The sequence below is a fragment of the Peromyscus eremicus genome, chromosome 7 (assembly GCF_949786415.1).
Source record: "Peromyscus eremicus chromosome 7, PerEre_H2_v1, whole genome shotgun sequence".
Classification (NCBI taxonomy): domain Eukaryota; kingdom Metazoa; phylum Chordata; class Mammalia; order Rodentia; family Cricetidae; genus Peromyscus; species Peromyscus eremicus.
In genome coordinates this window covers 48165249-48192911 of record NC_081422.1, presented here as the reverse complement: position 1 = coordinate 48192911, position 27663 = coordinate 48165249, and the positions used below count along the sequence as shown (strand labels likewise).

At 46.5% G+C, this 27663-nt stretch overlaps 1 protein-coding gene and 1 long non-coding RNA gene across 3 annotated transcripts in view; one reads left to right on the top strand and one right to left on the bottom strand.

Annotated features, from left to right (window-relative positions):
- LOC131915008 (uncharacterized) lies at positions 1-27404 on the bottom strand. The gene is made up of 3 exons (XR_009380240.1): positions 27109-27404; positions 19519-19732; positions 1-146 (listed from the first exon to the last, which is right to left on the bottom strand). It is a non-coding gene; the product is annotated as an uncharacterized LOC131915008 (long non-coding RNA).
- Cul5 (cullin 5) overlaps positions 27019-27663 on the top strand; it is a 46279-nt gene continuing 45634 nt past the window's right edge. Inside the window, exon 1 of one of the 2 annotated variants that reach the window (XM_059267897.1) lies at positions 27019-27472. In XM_059267897.1, coding sequence (XP_059123880.1) covers positions 27449-27472 — 24 coding nt within the window. In that variant the 5' untranslated portion in view covers positions 27019-27448. Of the gene's footprint in view, positions 27473-27502; positions 27593-27663 lie in introns of those variants that run through there. The other variant, XM_059267898.1, reaches the window with a different exon arrangement.

Below are 27663 nucleotides of genomic sequence, written 5' to 3'. Positions count from 1 at the left end.
ATGCTTACAAATGAAGATATTTATTATGTTGTGTTTATTACATAGCCAGTGAACCTCACTTCTGTCATGGAGGTGGTCAAATCCAGTCTTCAGGCTGCAGACTCAGAAGAATTGATGCTGTCTCTGGACTGCAGAAGTCATTCTGCCTAGAAACACACAAACAAACAAACCAGTATTGTCAATGAAGTAAAAAGGCAGGCTTCTGGAGAATTCCACTTTGCTTAGAGTAAATCAGCCTTTTCATTCTATTCAGTCTTCAGTGAATTAGACGACACCCACACACTGGGCAGTGGTGGAGCACGCCTTTAATCCCAGCACTCAGGAGGCAGAGACAGGTGGATCTATGTGAGTTTGAGGCCAGCCTGGTCTATATAGTGAGTTCCAGGATGGCCAGGGCTATGTAGAGATCCTGTCTCAAACAAACAAACAAACAAACAAACAAACAAACAAACAAAAGCTGATCTCCAAATACTCTTGCACAGAAACATATAGAATGGTCATTGATGTCATGGCTCAGCAAAATTGACACATTAACTAGCCACCCCAAACCTAGAAAAACAAAGTGTTCTTATTTACATGTGAAATCTAAAACAATAGAACTCCTAAAAGCAGAGATGAGGATGCTGGCTACCAGAGGCTAGGAATGGTAGGAGCTTATTGGAGTTTCTGGAGAAGTTATTGACCAAAAGATGCAATCATTCAATTAGATAAGAGGAATGAGCAGTAAGTACTTACTGAACAATAAATACAATGATGGATATGTGTATTAGGTCGATTCAATAATTCCACGTTGTGTACATATGTCATGGCATCCCTTTGTACCCCATAAATGTATATAGTTTACCAACGAAGGGGCCAGTATTAGCTCAAGACACCCCAAGACCAATTCCTCAGCACAAAGGAGATTTAGTTGCCCCGGAGGGACAAAGGGCAGGGAATAAGAGACAAAGACAGGAGAAAGAGGAAGAGAGATCAGGGGAAGGGAACAAGGGACATTCGTCCTGGAGAGGGTGGGGAATGACAAAGGACTGCCTCTGCATAGAGAGGAGACAGATGTGACATATAGGCAAATGACAGTTTCTAAAGGTAAAAGGGGAAACCCCGTGTTAGGATGAGTTGTTCTTTTTCCTGTTTTTTGTTTTATTTTGTTGTGGTGGTGGTGGCTTTTTTGTTTTGTTTTGTTTTTTTGGTTTTTCATTTAAGACAGGCTTTCTCTGTGTAGTTTTGGAGCCTGCCCTGGAATTCGCTTTGTAGATCAGGCTGGCCTCAAACTCACAGAGATACATCTGTCTCAACCTCCCCAGTGCTGGGTTTAAAGGTGTGTGCCACCGTTCTCTAGCTAGGATGAAGTATTTAATTTTGATTGGGCATGTTAATTAGGGCAGCCAAAAGGGGGCTTTTGATTGCTGGGCCTTGGTAGTCAGCCTCAGGAGGAGAAAGTGGCCAAAAGCGGGGCATAGATCTTGGTGACTAGCTCTAGGAATGTAATCCAATAGTTTTTAGCAAGGCAGATGGAATGGGGGGGGGGGGGAAGGGCCAGGCCTGCCAGAGCCGTGTTTGCCATGTTTGGGCTAGCTGGAGTCCTTTCAACTAATACTCAGTTTTAAACGCTAGCCAGTACAGATACCATGTCTTATCACTCATTCTATAAAGCTGCAGAACAGTCACACCTGGCTGCCCTCTGAACTTGGCATACACGACTGTAACCATGTGGTCACTAAGTGTTGTCACACAGTCTCTGTCACTAGCGCCTCACTGTTGCCGTTCCTATCTGGAAGCCTCTGTAATGACCTTTCCTATCACCAGCCTGCAGAGGAGAGCTACAGTGACCTTGGAGAGAGATACAACTGCCCTTGTTACCAGGATCCTCTTCGCCGCCCTTTCTGCAGCACATGGGTATTGGAGAGCCTCTCACTTTACGTAGAACATCCATTTAGCATGCTCAGTTTTCTGGGCCTGTGAAGCCTTTTTTTTTTTTTTCCTATTGTCATGGCAGTTTTAGCATTCCAACTGTGGTTAATGTGGACAACATTCTCTGCTTTCCATTCTGCGGAAAAGTTGGCACTTCTCCCGAGATTCTTGCCAGAGTATTAAATCTATTATTCCTGAAAATGCTCCCAAATCAATAAAATCTCCCTTATTTACCCCCCTTTCCCTTGGCCTTCTGATAAAATGCCTTTAAAAAAAAAAAAAAACAGTGGCAGAGCCAGGCATGGTGGCACAAACTTTAATCCGGCACTTGGAAGGCAGAGACAGGCAGATCTCTGTGAGTTTGAGTCAGCCTGGTCTACAGAGTGAGATCCAGGACAGCCAGGGCTACTAGAGAGACAGTCTCAAAACAAAAACCACCACCCAGCAACAAAAAAAGCCTAAACCCAAAACAAGACAGAGAAGAAACAGTGGCAGGCATAACCCCCAAGTCCCTGTCAGCAGCAAGTTTGTGGCAATGTTCTGTTTTGTTTGAGACAGTATCTCTAGGTTGTCCTGGAACTTGCTACATAGACTGAACTGGCTTCATACTCAGAGAGACCCGCCTGCCCGAGGGAATTAAAGTTGTACACTTTGTTAGAATTCCTAGCCACTCCCCCAGCTATAAGACCCCAAGTGCGCTGTCCAGTAGCCAGGCAAGATGCTTAGTCATCCCAGACCCTTAACATCTTATATAATCCATGTGCTACATGATTACATAATTTGCACACAGCGTGATCACGTAATCTATGCACATGCATGGCATAGCAACATAACCCATATGTGCATGGGGGGCGAGAATCCTATAAAAATCAGGTTTCACGTGTTCCTTCTCTCTCTTCTTACACAATCATTCCATAGGCCTATGTGCATCCCCTCTATTCCCTTCCCTTAATAAACTCTTATAGTGAGTTCGTTGTGCCTCGTGGTTTCTCTCGAATGGTAAACAGCGCCGCTTAATAAATAGCACACTTTGTAAGGAAACTGTCTGGCTTCATTTTGAAGGCAGGAGCCATTGCGCTGTATTTTTAAAAAATAAGTTTCTATTTACTGGGAGAGTTGAGTTGCTCCTGTTTCTTGGACCCTGACCTTCCCAGGCCCATGACCCTGATTTGTTTTTGAGAATACCCTTACCCTCCCTGACCTCTCCCTAATCACATGGTGACCACATGATGCTTTTTTCAGGCTTCTTGTATTTCCTTATTGCCCCATCGTCTCCCTTCTGTAAAACTGCTCCTTAAAAGGAACCCAAGAGATGGATTCGGGGCTGCTCTGTTTAACCCAACTTAGGAGGCAGCCATTGGCCAACTCTAGGGTGCATCCCAATTAAAAAAAAAATCAAGCTTGCTTCAAATTTGGCTTAAATCATGACAGTGGTCTTATTCTTGCCATTGGGATTAACATTTTCTGGAGTTCCTGAAGGGCCCAGAGTAAGTCTGAACATTAGCCTGCTTACCCAGCTTCTTCTAGTGCTTGACCCTTGCCCTACATTCTCAGTCACAGGGAGAACAGACAGATGGTTAAAGATTAAGACAAGACCCCTGTAGCTGGAGAATTTTTCTCCAGCTCCCACTGCCAAGTCCCGCCAGTCCCAAAGCCCACTTACAAATGAGAAACAGCATGTAAAGATGCCGGTAAGCCACGAGCCATGTGGCAAGGTATAGATTTATAGAAATGGATTAATTTAAGCTGTAAGAACAGTTAGCAAGAAGCCTGCCACGGCCATACAGTTTGTAACCAATATAAGTCTCTGTGTTTACTTGGTCGGGTCTGAGCGGCTGTGGGACTGGCAGGTGAGAGAAAATTGTCCTGACTGTGGGCCAGGCAGAAAAACTCTAGCTACAAACCCCAGCTGTTTCAAGAGCAGTGTTAAGACAACAATAAGACAAAAAGACAGCCTACAGAATGGGAAAAGATCTTCACCAACCCCACATCTAACAGAGGACTGATCTCCACAATATATAAAGAACTCAAGAAACTAGACATCAAAATACTGAACAATCCAATTAAAAAATGGGCTAAAGAGCTAAACAGAATTCTCAAAAGGAGAATCTCAAATGGCTGAAAGACATTTAAAGAAATACTCAACATCCTTGGTCATCAGAGAAGTGCAAATCAAAACGACTCTGAGATATCACCTTACACCTGTCAGAATGGCTATGATCAAAAACACTAATGACAGTCTATGTTGGAGAGGATGCGGAGCAAAGGAAACACTCCTCCACTGTTGGTGGGAATGCAAACTTGTACAACCACTGTGGAAATCAGTGTGGCGGTTTCTCAGAAAATTGGGAATCGATCTACCTCAAGACCCAGCCATACCACGCTTGGGCATATACCCAAGGAATGTTCAATCATACCACAAAGAAACATGCTCAACTATGTTCATAGCAGCACTATTTGTAATAACCAGAACCTGGAAACAACCTAGATGCCCATCAACTGAAGAATGGATTAACAAAATGTGGTACATATACACAATGGAGTACTACTCAGCAGAGAAAAACAATGACAGCATGTAAATGGATGGAACTAGAAAATATCATCCTGAGTGAGGTAACCCAAACCCAGAAGGACAAACATGGTGTACTCACTCAGAAGTGGATTCTAGATATAAAGCAAAGAACAATCAGACTGCAACCCACAGGACCAGGGAGGCTACATGGCAGGGGGGACCTGTGGCTTATAATAAGTTTTGATATTACTCAATCACTGGGCAAGCCTCAGTGAAAAATTTCACTATTAGGATAAGAATTTGTACTGTATCAAGCTGATAATAGAAAATAAATAAATAAATATGAATAGAAAAATGATAAATGGCACTGGTTGCCATGCAGAAAGGTCATGAGGCACGAGCATGACAAAACCCAGTATCAGAGCTTTATTGGGGGCGGGGGACAAAAGAACCAGGCCTGGGGAAGAAGCACATGCAGAGAAGAGGGGGGGGGGGCAAGAGAGAACAGAGAGAGGGGAGGAGTCTGTGTCCGGCTTTTTAAGGGTTCCTGTGAACATGTGCAGGTGGGCTTACAGAGCTATGCCATGCATGCGCTGACTGTTGTGTGACCATGCCACATGCACATAAACATGCAGCGTGCACTGATGACATAAGATGTAAGCCCCTTGCTTAGCTGCTGAACTGCGCATGTGTAGTCATGCAGCTGGAGTAGTGGGGGAATCCTAACAACTACAACACATAGAGAGGTAGAAGGTCACTGAGTGAAATACACCAGGTTCTGCTAGAAGGAATGAAACAGGCATGACAAAAGCCCACTAAACTATCTGAAGTAATAAAAGTGAAACAGGGTCCAGATGAATTGCCTTCAGCTGTCCTGGAGCATCTCCTGGATGCCTATCAGTTATACACTCCTATAGACCAAGAAGACCTGGCAAATCTCAAGGTGATTAATCTGACCTTTGTTACTCAGTTTGATGGCTGAAGACAGCAAAAAGATCTTCTGATAAAGAAGATGGGATGTTCCACCATGGCTACAATACAAGCCTCAGCCACTCTCAACTCTGCCCATGCACACCATGATAAAAAGAGGAGACCTTTACAAAAGGATCAATGTACCTACTGCTAGGAAATGGGTTATTGGAAAAATGACTGTCCATGCCAGAAATAGGTAGCCCTCCCCCAAACCCAAGCCAATCCTAGCTATGGAGGCCCCTCCGAACTAGGTCCCCAGGAGTCTATGGTAACCTTCACTGTAAGTTAAAGTAAATTTTAAACTGTAAAATTTCTGATGGACACAGAGGCTATTCATTTGGTATTACAGGAGCCCCTGGGATCCCTTACCAACCAAACAATGGAAGGACAGGGGCAACAGGGGATGTCAAAGACTACAAATGGACCAGTGACCGGGCTGTTAGCCTAGGACCAGAAACTGACTCATTCTTTTCTTGTTATTCCTGAATGTCCCTACCCTTTACTGTGGTGGGACCTTTTGAACAAGCTCCAGGCAACAATATCATTCTCAGAACACTCTCCTAGATTGCAATTGGGAAGCCCTGCTAAGGCCTTAACTATAACCTGCCCAATAAGTGAGGAATGTCTGCTTCTCCAAAATCCAGCCCATTCCCTGGAAGGAGAATGGAAAAGTTGCTGATCCAGGAAATTCGTACAGTTTGCACAGAGGACAAGCTTCCTGGCTTGTCAAAACATGTGCTAGCCATCATAGTGCAAGTAACATCTGGGGCAATGCTCATTTGAGTTAAGCAGTATCCCATCAGTTCAGAAGCCAGGGAAAGGATTAAGATTATTCACATCAGGCACCTCCTTGAAGCAGGCATACATATTGTTATTATTCCTAGCCACTTCTGGAGTCACATGACTGCTCATGCACTGTTAGCAGTCAGGCAAAATGCTTAGTCATTCCAGGGCCTTACGTTCTACTTAATTCTTGCTCAGCATGGTCACAATTTGCATGAATCAAGATCACGTAATCTATGTGCATGCATGGCATAGCTATGTAAGCCCATACACGCATGCATGAGGTAACCTATAAAAGCAGGCTCTACCTGCTTCCTGCTCTCTCCCTCTTACCAGAGTTAGTGTGCACCTCCACCCCTACCTCCCCAACCCCACAACTTTCTTTCTGGTAGGCCTACCCACCTCCACCCTTTCCCTTCCCTAATAAAAACTCTTATAGTGGGTTCTGTTGTACCTTGTGTTTTCTTGCATCTGGTAAATAATGCCTACAAATAAATAACACATATTCCTTGCCAGTCAGCCTGGAATACTCCCTTGTTGCCTGTCCAAAAGCCTGGAACTTGAGACTATATATAGATCAGTATAAGACTTGAAGGAAGTGAGCAAAAGGGTAGACTCTATTTACCAAAGTGTTCCAAATCCCTATACTTTGCTAAGTTTATTACCACCAAAGCGTAAAGTTTATACTGTATTGGACTGAAAAGGTACATTCTTCTACACCTCCCCAAAAAAGATACATTCTTCTCCATCCCTCTGTCAAAATTAATCCAGCCCATCTTCACATTTGAATGGGCTGATCCTGAACTGGGAATATCAGGACAACTAACCTGGACTAGACTGCCTCAAGGGTTGAAAAACTCTCCCACCATCTTTGATGAAGCACTCAAGCAGGATTTAAGTCTGTTCCTTAACCTTGCTTTAATAAGTAGATGATTTATTATTGGCCGCTGAAGATGGGGAGGACTGTTTGAGAGCCACCCGAGGCCTTTTGGCAACTCTAGCCCAGTTAGGCTACAGAGTTTCTAAAACAAAAGCTCAAATTTGCTCACCCAAGGTTACTTACTTGGGATATGAGCTGAGAGAAGGGGAAAGACTGCTGTCCCCGGCCCGCATAGCAGCTGTACTGCAAATCCCAACTCCAACCACCAGGAAACAGGTTAGGGAATTTTTAGGACTGTTGGATATTGCTGTCTTTGGATACCTGCATTTGCTGAAATTGCCAAAGCCTTGTACTCTGCTACAGTCGGGGGCAATATCCCTTGGAATGGACTGAGGAACATGAACAGGCCATTAAGAACTTAAAAGAGGCCCCTGCGTTAATTCTCCCTAATATCTCCAAGCCCTTTCGTCTTTATGTCCATGAAAGGGCATTGCCAAGCGAGTCCTAACTTAGACCTTGGGTCCCTGGAAAAGGCCGACAGCTTACATCTCAAAGAGACTGGATCCTGAAGACTCTGGATAGCCCCCTTGTTTAAGGAGCCACTACACCCAGCTCCTCTATTTTTTTGTTTTTCTATTCAATGCTATTTAGACAAGATAAAGTTGTCTGTATTTTTCTGGTACTGGAAAAGTAGATGGTTGGTTGTGGAATTGTGGATAGGAAAACAAGCATTAGATGTGCTGGGAAACCAGGTACTTCTTTAATTCTAGTACTTAGGAGGCTGAGGCAGGTGGATCTGAGTTCCAGACCAGTCAGGGGTATGTGGAGAGACCCTGATTCAAAACCCCACCTTATGCATAAAACAGGAAGTGCTGGGAGCATGCTTCTTCGAGTTTGTCCTTTTATATCAAGTCCATGGGACCTGAGATGGCAGTTCCTGTCACTGTAGGTAATTGTGGAGCTACTGAGGTTGGGTTTTAAACACTCTCCATCCAGCTCAATCACTGCAGGCTGAACAATGGCCACTGGAGGGTACCAGAGTGCCAGGTAGAGGAACACAGCCCTAAAATTCCAGACTTGTCTGTAGCTACTTGAGAAAGAAAGTCGGCCACGGACCCTGGACCAAAGGGGTTTAGAGACTAAACAAATAGGTCAAATAGAAACATCAGAAACTCTAGAACAATCTCCAGTCCCATCCCTCCTTTCCTGCAGGAACAGAGCAAGGGGACATCAGAAGATGAAGGCAGAGCAGTCCACCTTTGTGTAAGTAAGGGGCAGAGAGGAACTAGGGGTGAGGCAGCCTCAGGGGAGAAGGGAAGAATTATGTCTGAAAAGAAGGTTCTGCTTTGTGGGGTAAGAGTCACATCTGGAGCCCTTTGCCTCTGTTTCCTTTGATGTTTTTCCCTTGACATCATCCTTCAGATAAAATAAGCATTCAGTCACAAATTGGAGCCCCAATTGTGTCCATCACTCACACAATGGTGGAGTATAATTGGCCTCCAAGAAAGTTCACAGGCTGCCAAGTCCATTAACACAAAAGGTCAGGTGAAATGTGTTTGTTCCAAAAAACATACAATGGCCACTGGGTTTTCAAGCTGGAATACTCTGGTGTCTGTTTTGGGAAAAATTGGAGACTTTAGACATTTTTCTAGTATTTCAGCATTTGAAGATTGTTTCCTGCTATATAAATAGCATTATTTAATCCATCCTTGTTTAGAAAATACAATGAAGGATAAGCTTTGGCCTTGGTTGACAGTAGTTCATGAAGAACCTTGAAAGAATTGACTATTCAACAGTTACTTTGTGAAGGAGAGCTACGAAGTCGTCAGCTCCACGTTAGCCTCTGCTGTTGTCCCTGGGACCTGGCCATCTCAAGGTCAAGCAAAATGCCAAACTTGTATTGTCCATAGCCTCATATTACTCTCCAAAGGAGATGGGGTTACCCTCAGTCCACCCCTCATTCAGACAGTTGGAAACTGCCAGAGACTTGATTGGCAAGGGTTCAGGTCCCAAAGAAGACATGTGGAGTTGCAGGGGGAGGCCCAGACATGATCTGAGAGTGAATCATGATGACTGTCAACAGTGTTTAATTGAAAAAAAAAAAACTACACCTTTTATTGCACATAGGATTAAATGGGAGAAATCGGGCATGTGAACTGGGGTGTGACTTGCAATTAGGGGTTGAGGAAGCTATCCTTGACCTTGACGATAGGCACCAATCATATGTCAATGAAAGAGTCATGAATTCCTCTTGCCAGAGGTAAGGAGAATGACTGTTTTAGCAAGCAGGAACTTTCCTCAAGCCCCCAAGGAATGGAGACCCTTATACAATGCTTGACCTTGGGAGAAACACTTCTGGGGACCAGATGCTATACTACAATATCTTAGTCTTACTATATGGGCCTGTTCTCCTCTTAACAACACTCCCAAAAGGGAAAGTCCTAATGTCTTACTCTTTTCCCATTATACTGTACCATTCTGATTTCTCTACACTTATTAATGGAACTCTTGCCCTTAATGGCCTCAGGCTCTGAATCTGAAATATAGGCATTTCATCCTTGGGATCAGGTATGTCTAGTAAATCTCTAACTTTCCTGTTCTTGGTGTAATTAGGAGGGCACAATGTAATTTCTGGTTCCTTGGTGGCAGGAATTTTTTCCAAAGAATTTTTTGTTTAGAGAGGCTACCATTGTTGGAATTCCTGGCCACTCCCCCAGCTACATGACTGCACATTCGCAGTTCAGTAGCCAAGCAAGGGGCCTTACGTCCTACGTAATCTGTGTGCTGCATGATCGAGTAATTTTGGCAGCATGATCACGCAATCTATGTGCATGCACAGCGTAGCTTCATAAGCCCATATGCGCATGTGCAGGGGAATCCATATTATTCTTTACCAAAGCCTGCATAAAATTTCCCAAAGGGAAAGGCATTAATGTAAGGGTTCTGTCCTTATTGAGTCATCAGCCTGCGACAGCATCCCAGCCTAAAAAAGCAGACGTGCCCTCCCGCTCTCTCTCTCCGTATTCTCTCTGTATTTCCCCTCCGCACGGTCTGTCTCTCTGTCTCTCTGTCTCTGTCTCTCCTTTCTCCTAATAAAGCTCTAAAAAGGTAACCATGGCTTGTGATTTTTCCACCACCGCAGCATCCAGCACTCTCTTCCGCCCCCGCAGCCATTGCGATAGCCTTGGCCAGCCACGAGTGCTGCATTAACCCTTCATTGGTGCCGTTCATACTCGGGGAGATCACCGAGGACCTGCCCAGCTCTGGCCACCTCCTCCCTCCAGCAGGACCAAGAGACCGCAAATGCATGCGCACTTCCCTCACCTCTGCTGGACCCCCACAACACTACTGCTGTCGCCATGTTTGCCGCCATGACGCTTCACCACAGTGAGTCCGCCATTCTCGAGGCTGTAGTCTGAACTGTATTCTTTGCGATGGACACCCCGGGGGTTGTCCTCGGGCTCCGCTGCCAACGGCACATTTTTGCTCCTGACGAGGGGGTCAATGCTGCCTTGATGAACGCCGCAGCCCTTAGCCCTCCCTTGACAAAGAGGAAGACTAACCTGAGCTGATTCATAGATAGATCTTTCTTCTCTCCTCGGGACGCCTAAGATTGGAGTCTGATCCTGGTTTGTTACTTTAATTTTTTATTTTTCTCGGGTATAGCCATGGGAAAAGGGGCAGATACATTTACCACTTACATTGGCGGATACCGGTAAATCTGGCAGCATAACAGCTTTGCAAGAACTTCTGCCAGCAAATGGGCAAAAGCCATGGGACAAAGGGGAGGGTACCAGTAAATCTGGCCACATAACAGCTTCGTGGGAACTTCTGCCAGCGAACAGGCAAATAAAAGAGTTACTTTATCCCCAAGCTTTCTGCTAAAGCTCTGAACCCTTCTCCCTCCCCATTTCTGATGTTTTCTTTTCCTCTGTGCAACCTTTTCTGTCTGACTTCCGCCAGCTGTGGGCGGGCTCAAATGGGCGGGCTTAAATGGGCGGGCTTCGGCGGCTTTGGTGGCTTCTACTGACTCTCACCCTAACTCACCTTAACTCCACCCACTCATTCTCAAACTGTCTTGAGAGGCACAGACGGGTCTGGAAGCAGCTAAGATTCACACAAATAAGTTTACAGTAGTCAGGATGGCTCTTAAACCAAAAATCAGTTTATAGCTTCAGACAAGTCTTCCAAAAGGATCGGTTTATAGTCGGCTTACTGGCAGATCTTCCAAAAGCTGTCCTTAAGCCAGCAATCATCAGGAAAAAAAATTTCAGGACACAGAGTAAAATCCGTCTCTTGTTCCCCAGACCTCCCCGACAAAAACTTAAGCATCTGGAGAGCAAGGCTCCTGACCCCACAGGCAAAAGAGTCATCTGTGGCATTTAAGGTGTGCCAGGGAAGAGATCAAAAGCCTGAAAACAAAATTGCCAAGTGCTGGCACTCACTGACTCCCAAAAGCTGTTGGGTCCCTGTTTTAAGTGAGGAAAAGGCCACGGGCTAGCGAGTGCCCTGCCAGGCCTTGTTGAAAGTGCCGCCTAGAAAGACAACCAGTCAGCTGACTGCCCCCAGGTACCAAGACGCATGGGTACATCAAGCTAAGACCTCCAGCAGACCTAGGCTTGGCTACAGACATGGCAGGGAACCCAGAACGTAGCAGGGAAGCAATCTGTTTCTTTCCTTCTGAACACCAAAACCACTGACTCGGTCTTGGAAGTTTTGGGATACCACCTCTCCTCGTTTCCCTATTGTTGGGGTACAAAAGACAGCCTTACCCACCTCACCAGATTTAATCACACATTCAGAGTTACTTAATGGGAAAAGATTTCCAGCTAAGATAGGAGTTTTCATTTCATTGCCTCACTCCAGATCTTCTGCCTGTGTTTCTCATGTACACACAGACAGGGCCCTGATCTCTGCCTTGTCCCTAATTCCAAAAAATAAGTTCTCATGCACCACAAGCTTTTCTCTTCCCAGTTCCCTCTTCTAACTCACTGTTCAGCTAATGGTATAGGACCACCACAGAACTGGAGTCCAGAGTTCATCAAGTAAAAAACTGTAACAGCTAAAAGGTATTTACACCCCTAGACCCAAAAGCATCTGGGCGCTACAAAAAAGACTTTAATGTAAACATCTATTACTGCAAAATGCTTTTAACAATTGATCACCTGTCTCCTGGATGCTGAACTAGTAAAGGAAACAGGTGCTTTAAAATAATCTGTCTCTGATAAAGCTTAACATGTTTCAAAACCAGCTTAAATCCATCTGGACAGGCCGGATCTACCTCAGATAAGTGCCAACTCCCCTGGTCTGGGAACACTCCAAGAAAAATAAAATAATAATGATTCTTTTCTCTTTAAGCTTTTTTCTGTGTCACCAGCATCTTGTCAGACAGAAGGTTCCCAGCCACAGCCAAGAGAGATGCACATCTCCAGAGCAACGGACGGCAGACAGTATCCCACAATGCCCGTCTACCTCGGAAGACCCCCCCTCCCCCATTCCCTCAAGAGCCAACTGACATCCAACAGTCAGCTGGAAGCAGCTTTTGAGAGAAATGACACCCCTGTTCCCATCTACCTGCTTTTTTTTATAATAAGCGAAAGTCTAGGATGTAAGGATTGTGTTATCAGCCTGCGACGCGGCGTCCCAGCCTAAAAAAGTGGATGTGCCCTCCCACGTGCCCTCTCTCCATATTCTCTCTGTACTTCCCCTCCGCACAGTCTCTCTGTCTCTGTGTCTCTGTCTCTGTATCTCTCTCTCTCTCTCTCTCTCTCTCTCTCCTTTCTCCTAATAAAACTCTAAAAAGGTAACCATGGCTCGTGATTCTTCCGCCACTGCAGCATCCAGCACTCTCTTCCGCTGCCCCTGCGGCTGCAGCCAGCCATGAGCGCCACATTAACCCTTCAATTAGTATTGAGAATCATTAAAAAATGAAAGTAAAAAGGTGCTAGAGAAGTATGGTCTGCAATGTTGGAATGCTGGAACTTTGGCAAGCAGCAATGGTCACCCTGTAGTCCATGTCAATCTCCCTTCCAATACTATCTTCCTTTCTCCACCATCTAGGGCTTGTGTCTGCAAACTCTTGGAAGTTTTTAAATGAAGCCTGGTTATCTCCAGTCACTGCTCTATCAGTATCTCTTATAGATTGTCCATGCAGCACCAGGCTTGGGGTTGTTCCTGGGACTTCTTCACTTTTCACTGCTGCTTCCAGATCACAGAATCTTTCCCTCTTCTGTTAAAAACAAAAACAAAACTATTTTGTTTTGGGACAGAGTTTTCCTATGTAGCCCAAGCTGGCCTCAACCCCAGAATCCTTCTGCCTCAGCCTCCCAAGTGCTAAGATTATAGGCATGTGCCACCACACCCAGCCCAATGTTCATTGTCTCTTTAAAAAACAAAACCCACCAGGCAGTGGTTGCGTACACCTTTAATGCCAGCACTCAGGAGGCAGAGGAAGGCAGATAGATCTCTGTGAGTTCAAGGCCAGCCTGGTCTACACAGTGAGTTCCAGGACAGCCCCCAAAGCTACACAGAGAAACCCTATCTTGAAAAAAAAAACCCAAAAAACTCATCTTTTAAATTTCACTTTGAGTCTTGTGTTAATGGAATAACTATCCATTAACTCCTGTTTTCACAGTCAAGTACAGACACTTCCAGGTCATATGCCTTTTTTCCTTAATGGAATTAGTTGTTGACACCATTATCATTGTCTCCAAGAACTCCATGTCATAATTTTTAATGATTTCAATATCTGTGTATTGGGTCAATAATGTGCTAATATTTCAATAAAGATTTTTTTTCCTGAGGTGTGCATGTCTGTGATTGTCTGTAGGTACATATGTGCCATGGTGCTTATGTGGAGGTCAGAGGACAACCAACCTTGTGAGTTCATTCTCTCCTTCCACCTTGCTTGAGGTGTGACGGCAATATGAATGCCTAGACTTGATTTTATAGACTCCATCTTAGGAAAGGGCCACTATCTTAGACCATCTGCTGTACTCAGTTCCAGGAAGGACCTCAGGAATGTGCCATGACAACTCGGAACTGATACAGGGCAGCAAAGTTTAACAAGATCCATTCTGTCTGCAGTTTATGGCCCTTGAAGATATCCAGATAATCCTGCTCAGAGGGTTGTGGTTCCCTGCCAAAAGTCTAACCCAATGGTTTCAATTGTGGTTTTGCACCCAAAATCTAGACCAATAGTTTCAAAAAATTACCTTGTCCCATATCCCTTCTACCCAATCCCAAGATGCCAAGGCATATAATTTCTGGCTTGTGGTTTTTTTCCCTTTAAAAACTCTCCTAACCCTGGGCCTGCAGCCATCACATTTCCCTCCATCTGCCTGGTGGTGGCCCAGATTTGAACCTGACAATAAAGGACCCTTATGTGCTTGCATCGGAAACCAGTTCCTTGGTGGTCTCTGGGGGTTTCTTGAAAAGGGTAAAACAGAGGCAGGGTCTTTCTTGTTTTGCTACTATGCTTCACCTACTTCAAGCTAGGTGGCCCTTGAGCTCCAAGGGATTTGTCTGTCTGCTTCCCATTTTGTGGTAGGATTACTAGTATTAGTTATGTATTACCATGTGTTGTTTGGATCCTAACAGCTCCCAAGGGAAGACACTGCATCAATGGCACAGACACTGGGAGTCAATTGAAGGCAAACAACAAACTCATTTATTTAATAATGGGGAAGGCCTTATATATCCTTCTCCCATTACCCATTCTGTATTGCAATCTAGTGGCATTGTGTGGTTGTCCCTCATTGGCTGGGCATGATCAGGAACTCTGACAGCACCTGTTGTTAGGCCCTCAGGAAGACTCCAGGTTGGCTCATAAGGAATGTGTTGTGTGCATGCCTTGGCAACTGCTCTGAGCCAATTTCCTCGATCCCATGGGCCTGTCCTACTACAACCATGTCCAACTCCTACATGGGTTCCAGGGATCCAAACTCAGGTCACCAGGCTTGTGTGACTAAAGCTTTTAGTCACTGAGCTATCTTCCCAGCCCAGTAAAGTGTTTTGTTTTAAGACAGTGTTTGAGACAAGAAGTTGGGGTATAAGTGGCTAATTTGGGAGATAACTCAAGTTGGCAGGAACAAAGGAGGAGTTAATTGGCACCCTTAGAGGTGTGCTACCAAGGTCACTACTATAAACAAAAGTGATTATCCCTGGTAATCACTCTGAGAACCCCACATATATACCATATATACATATATACCATAAGAACTATATATCAGAAGTCTATGGGTTAGGATACTACCCATTGGCTTCTTATCCTACTGTTAGAATTAATCCTGGAAACATTTGCTTCCTCGGATTTGCTGAACTTGCCTGTGACCTTTGTGTGATCCTGGACCTTTGGAGAAGACCTTCAAGTCAAAGCAGAAAGAATTGTCCTTGTCAGGTGGGACATTGTCACAGGGAATTGGAGCTCACATAGAACGTTTACCACAGTGGCTGCTGAAGTCAGGTGTAGGTAGGCCTATGGCATGTGACTGGCCACCAAACTTATTAGGATGTCTGGCTTTTCAGTCTCCAGATCTGTTTTCCTGTTTTCTCCTTTGGTCACAGCTTAGCCTTTTGGCATTACAATGGCTACTGCTACTAACAGCCTAAGGTCTATTTCACCCTCCAATGGCTGTCTTCTGTCTTTCCAGCTGGGTCCCTCTCATTTCAGAGCTTCAAGAATTCATAGGTCCTCACCTGATTACAGTACTTTGATCCTCCACCTAATTCACCTTAATCTAATGGTCAGTCATCCTCTTTACTCCCTTGCAAGTTTGCTCAACTCCATCATCTCTCAGCAAAACTGCCACCTTAGTTCCTACAGTGATATTCTATCCCTGCTCAGGGCCTGTACCTAAGTGGATATAGCTACAGAGTCAGACAGACCCTAGCACTTATAAGCTTGTAAGTCTTTATACAAATTATTAGCCCTACTAAATCTCTGTTTCCTTAGCTATGCTCAAAGGTCAAAATTAACATTTGGAGGCAGGTCGAATCCCTGAGGCAGGACGACAGTGTTCCAGGCCAGCCTGAGCTGCACAGCAGGACTCTGCCTCAAATAAATAATTCATAACTAAAATCTTCTGGCTTACTATTTGCAAGAGGACACTTAGGGTTGCCCAGGAATCATAGTACATGTCCTTAGTCCCTTTACTGTCCCACCACTGAACACAGCAATGTGTTATCTTTTCTTCTCTCTGCTTAAATTTCACAACGTCCTATCAACTGATGACCTTTGGTTTCAAGCAGGGAAGGAAGGCAGTCAACAGAACCGTCAGCTTGCCTTGTCTGCTTTCTGCACTGCAAAGTGGCGCCATGGCAGTGTTTCTGTTCTCATTCTCTTACCGACTCTGCGTCAGAAATGTGTGAAAGATCCAAATGTGGGCTGGAGAGAGCACTTGTTCTTCCAGAAGACCCAGGTTCAGTTCCCAGCACTCACATGAAGGTGCACAACCATCTATAACTCCATTTCCAGAGGATCCGATTGCCTCTTCTGAACTCCAGAGGCACTGCACAGATATGGTACACAGACTAACATACACACAGGGTCTCTATGTAGTCCTGTCTATCCTGGAACTCACTAGGCAGATCAGGCTAGCCTCAAACTCAGAGATCCTCCTTCCTTGCCTTCCAAGATCTAGGGTAAAAGGCACGTGCCACCACACTCAGCTTAAATTTAAAAAATATATGTGTGTGTGTGTGTGTGTGTGTGTGTGTGTGTGTGTGTGTAAAGGAAATATATATATATATAAATATATATATTAATATATATTAACAAAGGAGAGAAATTCAAATGCATGACCATGACCGTGAGCAGTGGCATACCTGTGGTCCCAGCACTGGGAAGACCGAGGCAGGTAAGAGAGAACCGTGGTCCTCCCTGGTTTGAGCCAAGCCAAGCAGCCAGACCTGCTCCACAGAGACCAGCAGGTGAGGGAAAGCACAGTGGCTGGTCAGCAGCAGCAGTGCTGAGGAGGCTGTGGACTCCTGGGGAATGGGTGTGGATTGTGGAGGGCGGGATGCAGTAGTGTCTTTCACGCCACTGTGCCCAACTCATTGCAGTGACAAAAACCCTGACAAGAGCAACTCAAGGAATGGTTTATTTTGGCTCCCACTTCACGGTACAACCCATCAGAGTGAGTGAGTGGGAATGACGTGACCCTTCCCGGGCGGTTGAAGTTCTTATTGTAGATATGAGGGAGGGTTCAGCCAGAGGCATCGGGAAGGGTCCAGACTGAACCAGTCCATGAGAGGAGAGAAGAGGGGCAGGGAGAGTGAGAGAGGAAGAGAAGGGGAAGAGGAGACCATGGGGACAAAGACAGCGTATGGGAACCAAGAGACCAAGAGTGTGCTTAGCCAAAATGGCTGAGCTATCTAGGGACCAGAAGTTGAGGAAGGGAAACCCAGCCCCTGGGCTGGAGGGGTTTAGGGTAAGGGGTGGGATGAGAAGTGCTGGGGGGAACCACAGGTACTAGTGAGGCTTGTCCCAGGTTTGAAAGTCACATTGGATCAGTTCAGGAAGCAGAGAGCAATGAGTCCTACTCTTCAGCTTCCTTTTCCCTTGCTCTTCCTCAGTTAGGGTGGATCTTCTCATGGCAATTAACCCAATGTGGAAAGTCCCTCACAGACATGCCCAGAGAGTTGTTTTCATGTTGAGTTAAATCCTGTCAAGAGGACAGTCAAGATTGACTATGACACTACCCTGTGTCTGTTTAGGACTGAGTCTTAGTCCAGGCTGCCCTTGAACGCACTGGTAGCTGAGGATGCCCCTTCTGCCCCTGCCTCTTAGGTGTTAGAACTGCAGCTTGGCAGCACCTCTCCCTTGTTTATGTGCATGCTGAGCAAGGACTACCAACTAAGTTATGCTCTTTTGACAAAACAACTAATACAAACAACAGGATAGTTTTCAGACTGTACTAGATACTGTATCTAGTCAGGAAGGTTTGGAGGCAAATATCCAGGGCCAAGGGCGGACTACCTCCCTTTATGAGTTGTTGGTCTGGGAAGTCCCTGAAGTATCTCCTCCCCTCAACCTAAGCCTTAATATGCTATTTATAAGTTCTTCTTTCTGAAAACACTACATGCTTTGGCTGAAAGGCCTTAGGACATTGAACACAAAATCTCCCTCCTAGCTTTCTTACCTGAATGCAATATGTAGGGTGCTGGGGGAGTACTGTCACCAAGAGTCTTGCGTGGTAGGTTTGTTTTGTTTTGTTTTGTTTTGTTTTTTTGTTTTGTTTTGTTTTTTTCAAGACAGGGTTTTTCTGTATAGCCCTGGCTATCCTAGAACTCACTCTGTACACTCTGTAGACCAGGCTGGCCTCTTGAAATGCTGACATTAAAGGCATGTGTCACCATTGCCTGGTGCTTGGTATGGATCTTAATGGCACATGAAGAGATGCTATGTGCTTCTTGGTGCATAGTGGCATGACTGTTAGGAGTGTAAACAACTATTTTCCAATTGGATTTAATGTCTGCTCCACAAGAGAAAACTCACAGGTAGTGCTGTAAGCCAGGACAAAAAGCCAGTGGCCGGGAAGGTCTTAGGCCCCAGTGGGGAAGCAATTGCAACTGTGTTGCTAAATGAGTAGTATATGCCTATTAAATTTCCTTCTAAACATTTATGATTATACACATAATTATTGCTGCTGTCAGTCTGGTTTGGCCTGGAGGGATTTTTTTTTTCCCCTGCAGTGTACTGCAGAGACTCATTAACCAGTTAGCCTCCTGAGAATAACTGTTGCTGTGGCAAAGTGGTCCAGTGCTAAGCTCCCAATGAAAGAAAATAATCAGGTACCTACAGTACCCACTCACCCCCCCCCCCCACAAGCTCAGAGAACACCATATAAGAGGATGGTAAGAGCCAGGCTGTTGGTGGCACATACCTTTAATCCCAGCACTTGGGATCTGTGTGAGTTTGAGGACAGCCTGGTCTACAGAGTGAGTTCCAGGAGAGGCGCAAAGCTACACAGAGAAACCCTGTCTCAAAAAAAAAAAAAAGAGGATGGAAAGACTATAAACCAGAGGAAGGGAAGGCACATTGTGTAGCTACTTCCTCCTTATTCAAACATTTCCTTCCCAAAGAGAGGAGGGAAGCTAATGAGACTCAAGAAACAAAACTCAGAAAGTCTGGGAGGGCTGGAGATCGGTCTCCGTTCCCAGCTAGTATGTCTGCACTGACCTGGCTGGCACCTTCTGCACGTCGGCTGGAGATGATGGAGTCCGTCATGCTGGCGGTGGTGTGCACATTCCGCCCAAGTACAGGGAGTTTCCCCACCTTACCCCAAACCAGGTGATCCAGGGAGTTCTTAAGCTCACTCATGTGGTTCTGGATTCTCTGGTGCTTTTGGCATGACTCGGATGCTGTGCTGGGCCACTTTTTGTACCCAGATCCTTCACAGTGGACAGATGAAGAACTGGAGATCCCTCCTGATGAAGAGGAGTGTGAGCATAAACTCACCTCTGTACAAGAGCAAGTTTCCACAGGTCACAGTAGCCGCAGAAGCTGAAACAACCAGAACAGCTGTCTTTTTCATTGGCAACCGCAGTAATCCCAGCTGTGGCACTGCGGGCACTTCCATGGGGTGTTGTGTTCACATCTGTGTGAGGGTGAGCTGCTTTCCAGGTCTCCTTATCTTCCCACTCCTTATGCGTAAAGCCACCCAGAACATGGTCTACAACAGTGAATTTAAGCAGGATAATCCCTTTAGTTCTTTTCTTTAGAAGCAAAGAATTACTTAATAGCAAACTTGAAATACATTCTTTTGTTTAGAAGAAAAAAAAAAAGGAAGCTCAAAGTCATCTATACACTTAAGACACACACAGAAAACCCCTGTTCTATATGGTCCCAAATGATCTACAACAGCCGCACTTTCCATTTGGAACGAGTTTATGAAATACACAGCAAGCAGAAGTAGAATAGAAATTAGTAGACAGCAAAACACCCAGCAGAGACAACTGAGTAATGCACCTGAGAAAGCCAACAAAAGGTAACCCCATCAAATGCAGGGCTTACAAACATCCAGCAGCATCAACTGTGGAAGCCCCACTGAAGCTGTCAGCTGGAGTTCCCAAGTCACTGTCCTGGGCAGAACAGGGTCTACAGGAAAGGCTTCCGAGTAAAAGAACACAGGGCAGCAGAGAGATAACATCACGAAGGAAGCCCAGTGCTTACAAATAAGCAGTAAAAAAATTACTGAGGAGGTTGGGGCAGGCAGAGTTTCTGATTGAACTTTCTCTCCATAAACGAGTTGCCTGAGGTTGAACTTCCAGCTTCCTATTCCCACATGTCTGAGTTTTTTATTGTGAAGAAACACCATGACCATAGCAACTCTTATAAATGGGGGTTGGCTCACAGGTTCAGAGGTTTAGTCCATTATCCTCATGGTGGGAAGCATGATGGTGCTGGAGGAGTCGAGAGTTCTGTATCTAGATCAGCAGGCAGCAGGAAGCGAGAGTATGCCACTGGGCCTGACTTGAGCTTCTGAAACCTCAAACCCATCCCAGCCACACACAAGGCCTCCTAACAGAGCCATTCCCTGGGCTCCTAACAGAGCATTCAAATCTATGAGTCAATGGGGGACATTCTTACCCAAAGCACCAGACCACTGCAGGCATTTTTATGTTGTGGGACAAACACTAGAAACCTTGCTTGGAAACAGTTTCCTTTCTGTATGTTCTCAAAGATACAATCTTTTCAATACTCTTAGGAGCTTGCTGTTTTCCTTTCCCCTTGCTACAGTTCGTGGGCCATTTTTAGAGGAAGTAGGGAGGGCTTCCACGATCTCTTTGTTTCTTTTTTTGGTTTTTCGAGACAGGGTTTCTCTGTGTAGCTTTGCGCCTTTCCTGGGACTCACTTGGTAGCCCAGGCTGGCCTCGAACTCACAGAGATCCGCCTGGCTCTGCCTCCCGAGTGCTGGGATTAAAGGTGTGCGCCACCACCACCCGGCGATCTCTTTGTTTCTAACAAGCTAACATCACATGACAATTTACCAATATAATGAACATTATATTCATGAACCTCCAAGATTCATCAGGCCCCTCCCCAAGGCTATAGATGCAGTAACAGCAGTAACTATTGCTGAAGGAAACTCTGGCCAGCTGAACTGCCTGTAAATTTCTCAAGGAGCTTCGTGGGCACATCACCTGTGAGTCCTCACACATACTGCGCAGGCCTTTTCAGTGATGCAATAAGAGTCAACCATACTCCTATCAGTAACTTCAATAAACTTACTGGCTCACTAAGCTGGACTGGGGCGAAGTCTTCTTTGGTCTCTTGTCGTACACTATTTGGGGAAGATACATGTTTGTTCAGGTTCCCTGAAGAGAAGTCACACAGCAGTTACTCTTCATTACCCTAGAAAATGTGGTACTTTGTATATTGGTATACAAAGTGCCAACCTCTTTCTTCATAAAGACCTTGATTCTCAGAATTTTCCCTCTTTCTTTTTAAAAAGGATTTATTTTTACTTATGTGTTTGTGTATCTCTGCGTGTGTGTGCTTAGGAGTGTAGGGGCCTTCACAGGCCAGAAGTATTAGATCCCCACAGAACTGGAGTTCTAGTGGGTGCTGGGAACAGAACTCAGAGATCCTCCCCAAGAGCAGTATGTGTTCTTCACCCCTGAATCGTCTCTCTGGCCCATTTTCCCTTCTATTTCTTTCTTTCTCTCTCTCTCTTTTTTTTAACTTCTTTATTGATTCTTTGGGAGTTTCACATCATGCACCCTGCTCACCTCCTGGTTCCCCCATATCCCCCCCTCACCCCTGCAAAAACAAAGTAAACAAACAAGCAAACAAAAAACAAGAACAAATCAACCAACCAGCCAACCAACCAACCAACTAACCAACCAACCAAAAATCCTCTTCGATTCTCCTTTCCTGCCTCTCCAACACTTCTTCATTCGTCCTGGTGGCACTGGGTGTCTCTGGTACCTTTTGTTCTATCAGCTGGTGGCACTGGGGGCCTTTTGTCCTATCAGCTTTACTTGCAAATATTCATTGCAATGAGTCACTGGTCTGGTTCAAGGCCTCTGGTTTCTGATCCTCATCACTGGATTCTCACCAGAACTCCTCTGGGATATCCTGTGGCCACCCTGAGTCTTGGACATCCTGTTGGTATCCTTCAGGAGCTCTAGCAGGTCCTAGATGGGGCAGATGTTGGGTGGGCCTGGGTGGTAGCTGAACTGGTCAGTCCAGGACACTGGGGCCACCGTCTCAGTTGAGGGGGCCGAGTCAGCTCCCCTATGCCCATGCCTTCAGGGTCAGTTCACCCTTGCCTGTGGTGAGGGGTGGGGCCATCATCTTTCTGGAGTGCAGGAGCCAGTTCCCGTCCTTTAGTGTCCAGCAAGAGGCAAGGCCACCCCCCTTCTCTCTCCCTTCTCTCACCAGAGGTAGCGTGCACCTCTCTCTCTGTCTCTCTCTTCTCTCTCTGTCTCTGTCTCTGTCTCTGTCTCTCTCTCTCTCTCTCTCTTCTCTCTCCTTCCCTCCATTCTCTCTCCCCTCCTTCCAAGCCCCCAAATAAACTTGCCACGTGGAAAAAGGAAAAGAGGCAAGGACAGCTTTCCCTGAGCCAGCAAAGGGAGGGGCCAGCTTAGTATGTCCTCTTGATCTCCTCTGGTTCCTAAGGCCCCCTGAAGTGACATGGGCTACAGACATCCACACAGACCCCAGCTGCAGCTGGATCACAGATCCAGACATGGCTCCTGGCAGCAGCTTGGGCCTGGATGACATCCTGGCTCTGGGTGGAAGCACTGGCCATTCAGGCGGGATGGTCTGGCAGCAGCATCGCCCCTGGACACCACCAAGCCTCAGGTTGTGGCCCCAACCCTGGGCTTCTATGTGACCTTTGGTGGCAATACAGGACTCAGACTTCAGCACAGATGCCAGCTGCGGTAGGACCACAGACCCAGACATGGTCCTTGGCAGCAGCTGGGTCTAGATGTCACCATTGCCCCTGGTGGCAGTGCAGGCCACTCAGATCGGCACTGGTCTCAGTGGCAGTGTGGCCCTCAGACACCAACATGGCCCCAGACCTTGGGCATCTGCATGGCCTTCTATGGTAAAAGGAGCTTTGGACATCAGCACAGACCCTGGCTGCAGTATGGCCATGGCCGTGGATTCAAACATGGTCCTCAGTTGCAGCTCTGGCCTGGACATCACTATGGCATTGAGCAGCAGTGCAGGCCACTCAGATCTGCATGCATCATGGCCCTCAGACGCCAACCTGGACTCAGGTCACTGACCAGACCCTGGGCATCCTCATGGTCCTCGGTGGCAACAGGAACCACATTTGTCAATCCGGACCCTGGCTGCTATACGGCCATAGACACAGACATGGTCCTCAGCAGCAACCTGGCCCTGGATGACACCATGGCCCCGGGTGGCAGCATAGGCCACCCAGATCTGTATGGCCCCTGTTGTGGCATGTCCCCCAGACTCCAACAAGGCTGCAGGCTATGGCCCAGATCCCAGGCCTCCATGTGGGCCCTAGTGGCAACCTGTGCCACAGACTTCACACATACCCCAACTGGACCCAGACATGACCCCAGGCATCAGCTAGGACCAGTGGACATCCTAGCTCCAAGTGGTAGCCCCGGCCACTCAGATAAGAATGGTTCTGGCAGCATCATGTCCCCCGGACACCAACAAGGATACAGGGTATTGCCCAGACCCTAGGCTTTATGTGACCTTTGGTGACAATATTGGTCAAGGACATTAATTAACCTTGGTTGAGGTAGGACCATGGACCCAGACATGGTCCTTGGCATTAGCCTGGGTCTGGTTGTCACCATGGCCCCAGGTGGCATCAAGGCAACCCAGATCAGCATGGCCCCAGTGGCAGCGTGGTCCACGGACCCCCAATATGGTCCCAAGTGGCGGCCCAGACCACTGGTATCAGCATGGCCCTCAATGGCAACAGAAGCCATCCATGGACATCAACTCACACCCTGGCTGCTGTAGGACCAGGGACCCAGACATGGCCCTCAGTGGCAAGCAGACCTCTCCCATCAGCCTATTCCACACTGTCTTTCACCACAGCCCCAGGTGGCAAGGCGACATCCAACACCAGCCTACTGCTCACTGTCTTCACTTCTTCCTTTCTGCCTCTTTCCACAGTGTGAACCATTCCGCTTCTCTTTCTCTCCCATCTGTCCATCACACATTTGCTTATCATAATTAAATGTGTTGCTCTGATTGGTTAATAAAACACTGATTGGCCAGTAGCCAGGCAGGAAGTATGGGTGGGACAAGGAGAGAAGAGAATTCTGGGAACAGGAAGGCTGAGGCAGGGAGATGCTGCCAGCTGCAATGATGAGGAGCAGGATGTAAAGTACCAGTAAGCCACAAGCCGCGTGGCAAAGTAAACATGAATAGAAATGGGTTAATTTAAGATAAAAGAACTAGATAACAAGAAGCCTGCCACGGCCATACAGTTTGTAAGCAATGTAAGTCTCTGTGTTTACTCCGTTGGGTCTGAGTGGCTGCAGGACTGGCAGGTGAGAGAGATTTGTCCTGACCGTGGGCCAGGCAGGACTGGAGAAAACTTCAGCTACAGGGCGGACCCATGGCTATCTTTCCCCCTAGCCAGGGCCTTGAAGACCCCAGCTGGCCTGTGGCTGGCTAGGAGCAGAACCTCATCAGGTGGGGCATAGATTTCTTCCTGTCAGCCAGGGCCTTGAGGACCCCGGCTGGCCTGTGGCTAGTTAGTCCCTGTCTGATCTCCCTTCTATTTCTGCATTGTCTGCTTTTTTGTTTTTCCTTACAGCTCTTCTCACATGTGAAGTTTAATTAATATTTAAGGTCTCTGCAAGAAGTAATCAATTCTAGCATTTGATGTATTTATCTATTAAAATCTACAGAATCATGTCTTACATATAGTAAGCATTATACTCTTTAACTATTACACTGACTGCCTATATGTATAATAAATCATACATTGTTTTATATCATTATCATATTTAATGTTTAAAAATTTTTAAATTTTGTGTGTATGGATTTTTTTCCTGCATATATATTTGTGTGCCACGTGCATGCCTGGTGCCTATAGAGGTCAGACAGAAACCACTTCTGAGTCCCCTATAGCTGCTGGAAATCAAACCCAGGACCTCTGAAAGAGCAGCCAGCGCTCTTAACCTCTGGGCCATCTCTCCAGCCTTTATATTTAATCTTTGCAATAGCTCTATGATTGTAGATGCTTTCATACTAATTTCACAAATGAGGAACTAAGACTTACTGTGGTTAAGTAAATCACTCAATGTCTAAGAGAAGTGGAGCTCTTATCCCATCTCAAGCACCATTTTCTTTTTCTTTTTTTTTCTTCTGAGACACGGTTTCTCTGTGTAACAGCCCTAGTTGTCCTGGAACTAGCTCTGTAGACCAGGCTGGCCTCAAACTCACAAAGATCCACCTGCTTCTGTCTCCCAAGTGCTGGAATTAAAGGCATGTGCCATGACTACCTGGCTGGCACCATTTTCTTACGACAGGGTCTCACTGTATAGCTCTGGTGGCCAGAACTCACTAGAGTGCTGGATTAAATAAAGGCTTGCTCCACCACACGCAGCCCAAAGCAGATACAAGGAATTCTTCACCATTTTGGAGGCATACACCTGTAATCCCAGCACTCACTCTGGAGGCAGAGGCAGGTGGAGCTGTGTGTCGTTTAGGTCAGCCTGGTCTACACAGAGACTTCCTGGCCATCCAAGTCTACATAGAAAGACCTCTTAAAGAAACAAACAAAGCTATCTGGAATGCCTGGGGCAAAAGCAGATTTGAGGTATCAATCTATGAAATAAAAACTTTAGAGTGGAACCTGAAAGTCCACTTTTCTAAAAAGCATCCTAGGTTATTTTAATATACAATTAATATAATATACAATGAATCAATAATATTTGAGAAACTTTTTAATATATACTGTAATGCATACAGAGGAAACAAATGAGAAAATATAAAACACACTTCTAACAACGGAGATCTTATGAGGCAGGAGGGAAGAGAGCAGAGAACTTTCTTTTTTGTTTTTGTTTTGTTTTGTATTTCCAAGACAGGATTTCTTTGTGTAACTCTGGTTGTCCTAGAACTCTCTTTGTAGACCAGGGCTGGCCTCAAACTCACAGAGATACTGTGATTAAAGGCCTGTGCCACCACCACTGAGATGTGGTATTCCAGATGTTACATTTTTATAAATAAAGTTGATACTTTCTTTACTTGGTACTGGGTATCGAATTTAGAGCCTCACAAATGCTAGGCAAGCACTTTCACACACACACAAAATCCCAGTACTCAGGTGGCAGAGGCAGGTGTATCTCTTGAGTTCAAGGCCAACCTGGTCTACAAAGGGAGTTCCAAGACAGCCAGGGTTACACAGAGAAACCCTATCTCGAAAAACCAAAACAAATTTTTTAATTTTTGTAATTAAAAAACAAACAAACAAACAAAATCTCGTCCCCAAAACACCCCCCCCCTCAAAAAAAAAAAAACCAAAAGAATACTGTTAGGAACTTGCACAATGCAATAACAGCCAACCTGTGAGATCCGTATACAAATTATATTCTCTTCTCTTGTTCAGAGATTCATGATTCAAAGCGACACAATTTGGAGAAAATGGTATAAGGATACTCCAGGTCTAGGATACATTTTAAGGAAACCAAGATTAATAACCACCGACTCTTGAACAAGTCGGGCATTTTTGAGCAGAGTGATGACAGTTAACACGTTGGTACACTCATTCACTAAACAAATACTTTCGCGGTCAGTCTTTACGGAGGACAGCAGTCAATAGCCTTCTAGGCTAATCTAACCCAGAGCTCTGAATTGCAATCCCCGGATCTGGGGCGAGTGGGTGGGGGCGGCGCCGGCTGCAGCCAATAGAGGGCGCCCTCCCACCCTCGGCCGGGCCTCCGGACCCAGCGGCTGCCAGGCTCCTCGGTGGCTCCCAAGCACGCCCCCGCCCGCAGCGTCACGTGATGCCACCACGGAACCCGAGGTGCCAGGCCTAAGCCGACTTAAAAGTCGTTGCCGGTGGCCGCCGCAAGTGCAACCCCAGAGGCTCACCCGGAGACGGGTGTGGGAGGCCCCGGGGAGGTCGATGCTACCTCTTCCCGGTCAGGTCGGCTCCCGGCCCCTGCCCACCATTCGTCGCTCGCGCCTCCTTGAGCCTCGGCACGCACTGTCTCGCGTGGGCAGGCCCCGGGGACTATGTAGCGGCAAAGCCTGAGGGAGCACGGCTGCCTGGACCGGGCTCAGCGCGGACGGCACGCAGCCTCGGCGTCTGCCCCCCGCATCTCCGCCGCGGCCCGCGGGGCCCTGCTGGGAACTCCGGCCTCCCGAGGAGGCCTGGCCCCGAGCGCCGCCAAGTCTCGCCTCGTCTCGCGAGAGTCCAAGTTGAAGGAACATGGCGACGTCTAATCTGTTAAAGGTAAGCCCCCTGCCTCCCGCCGGGCTTCTGCTCGCGACCGACGCGTTTCGTTCCCGGGGCAGGGCCGGGCTCGGCGTGAGCGGCGAGGTGTGAGAGTGGTTCAGGGTTGTCCACCGGAAGGTGAGTGTCCCCGGGCACCCCGACGCCGGGCCCTGGCTTCGGGCTCCGGAGGCTCCCGTGGGTCCTCCCGC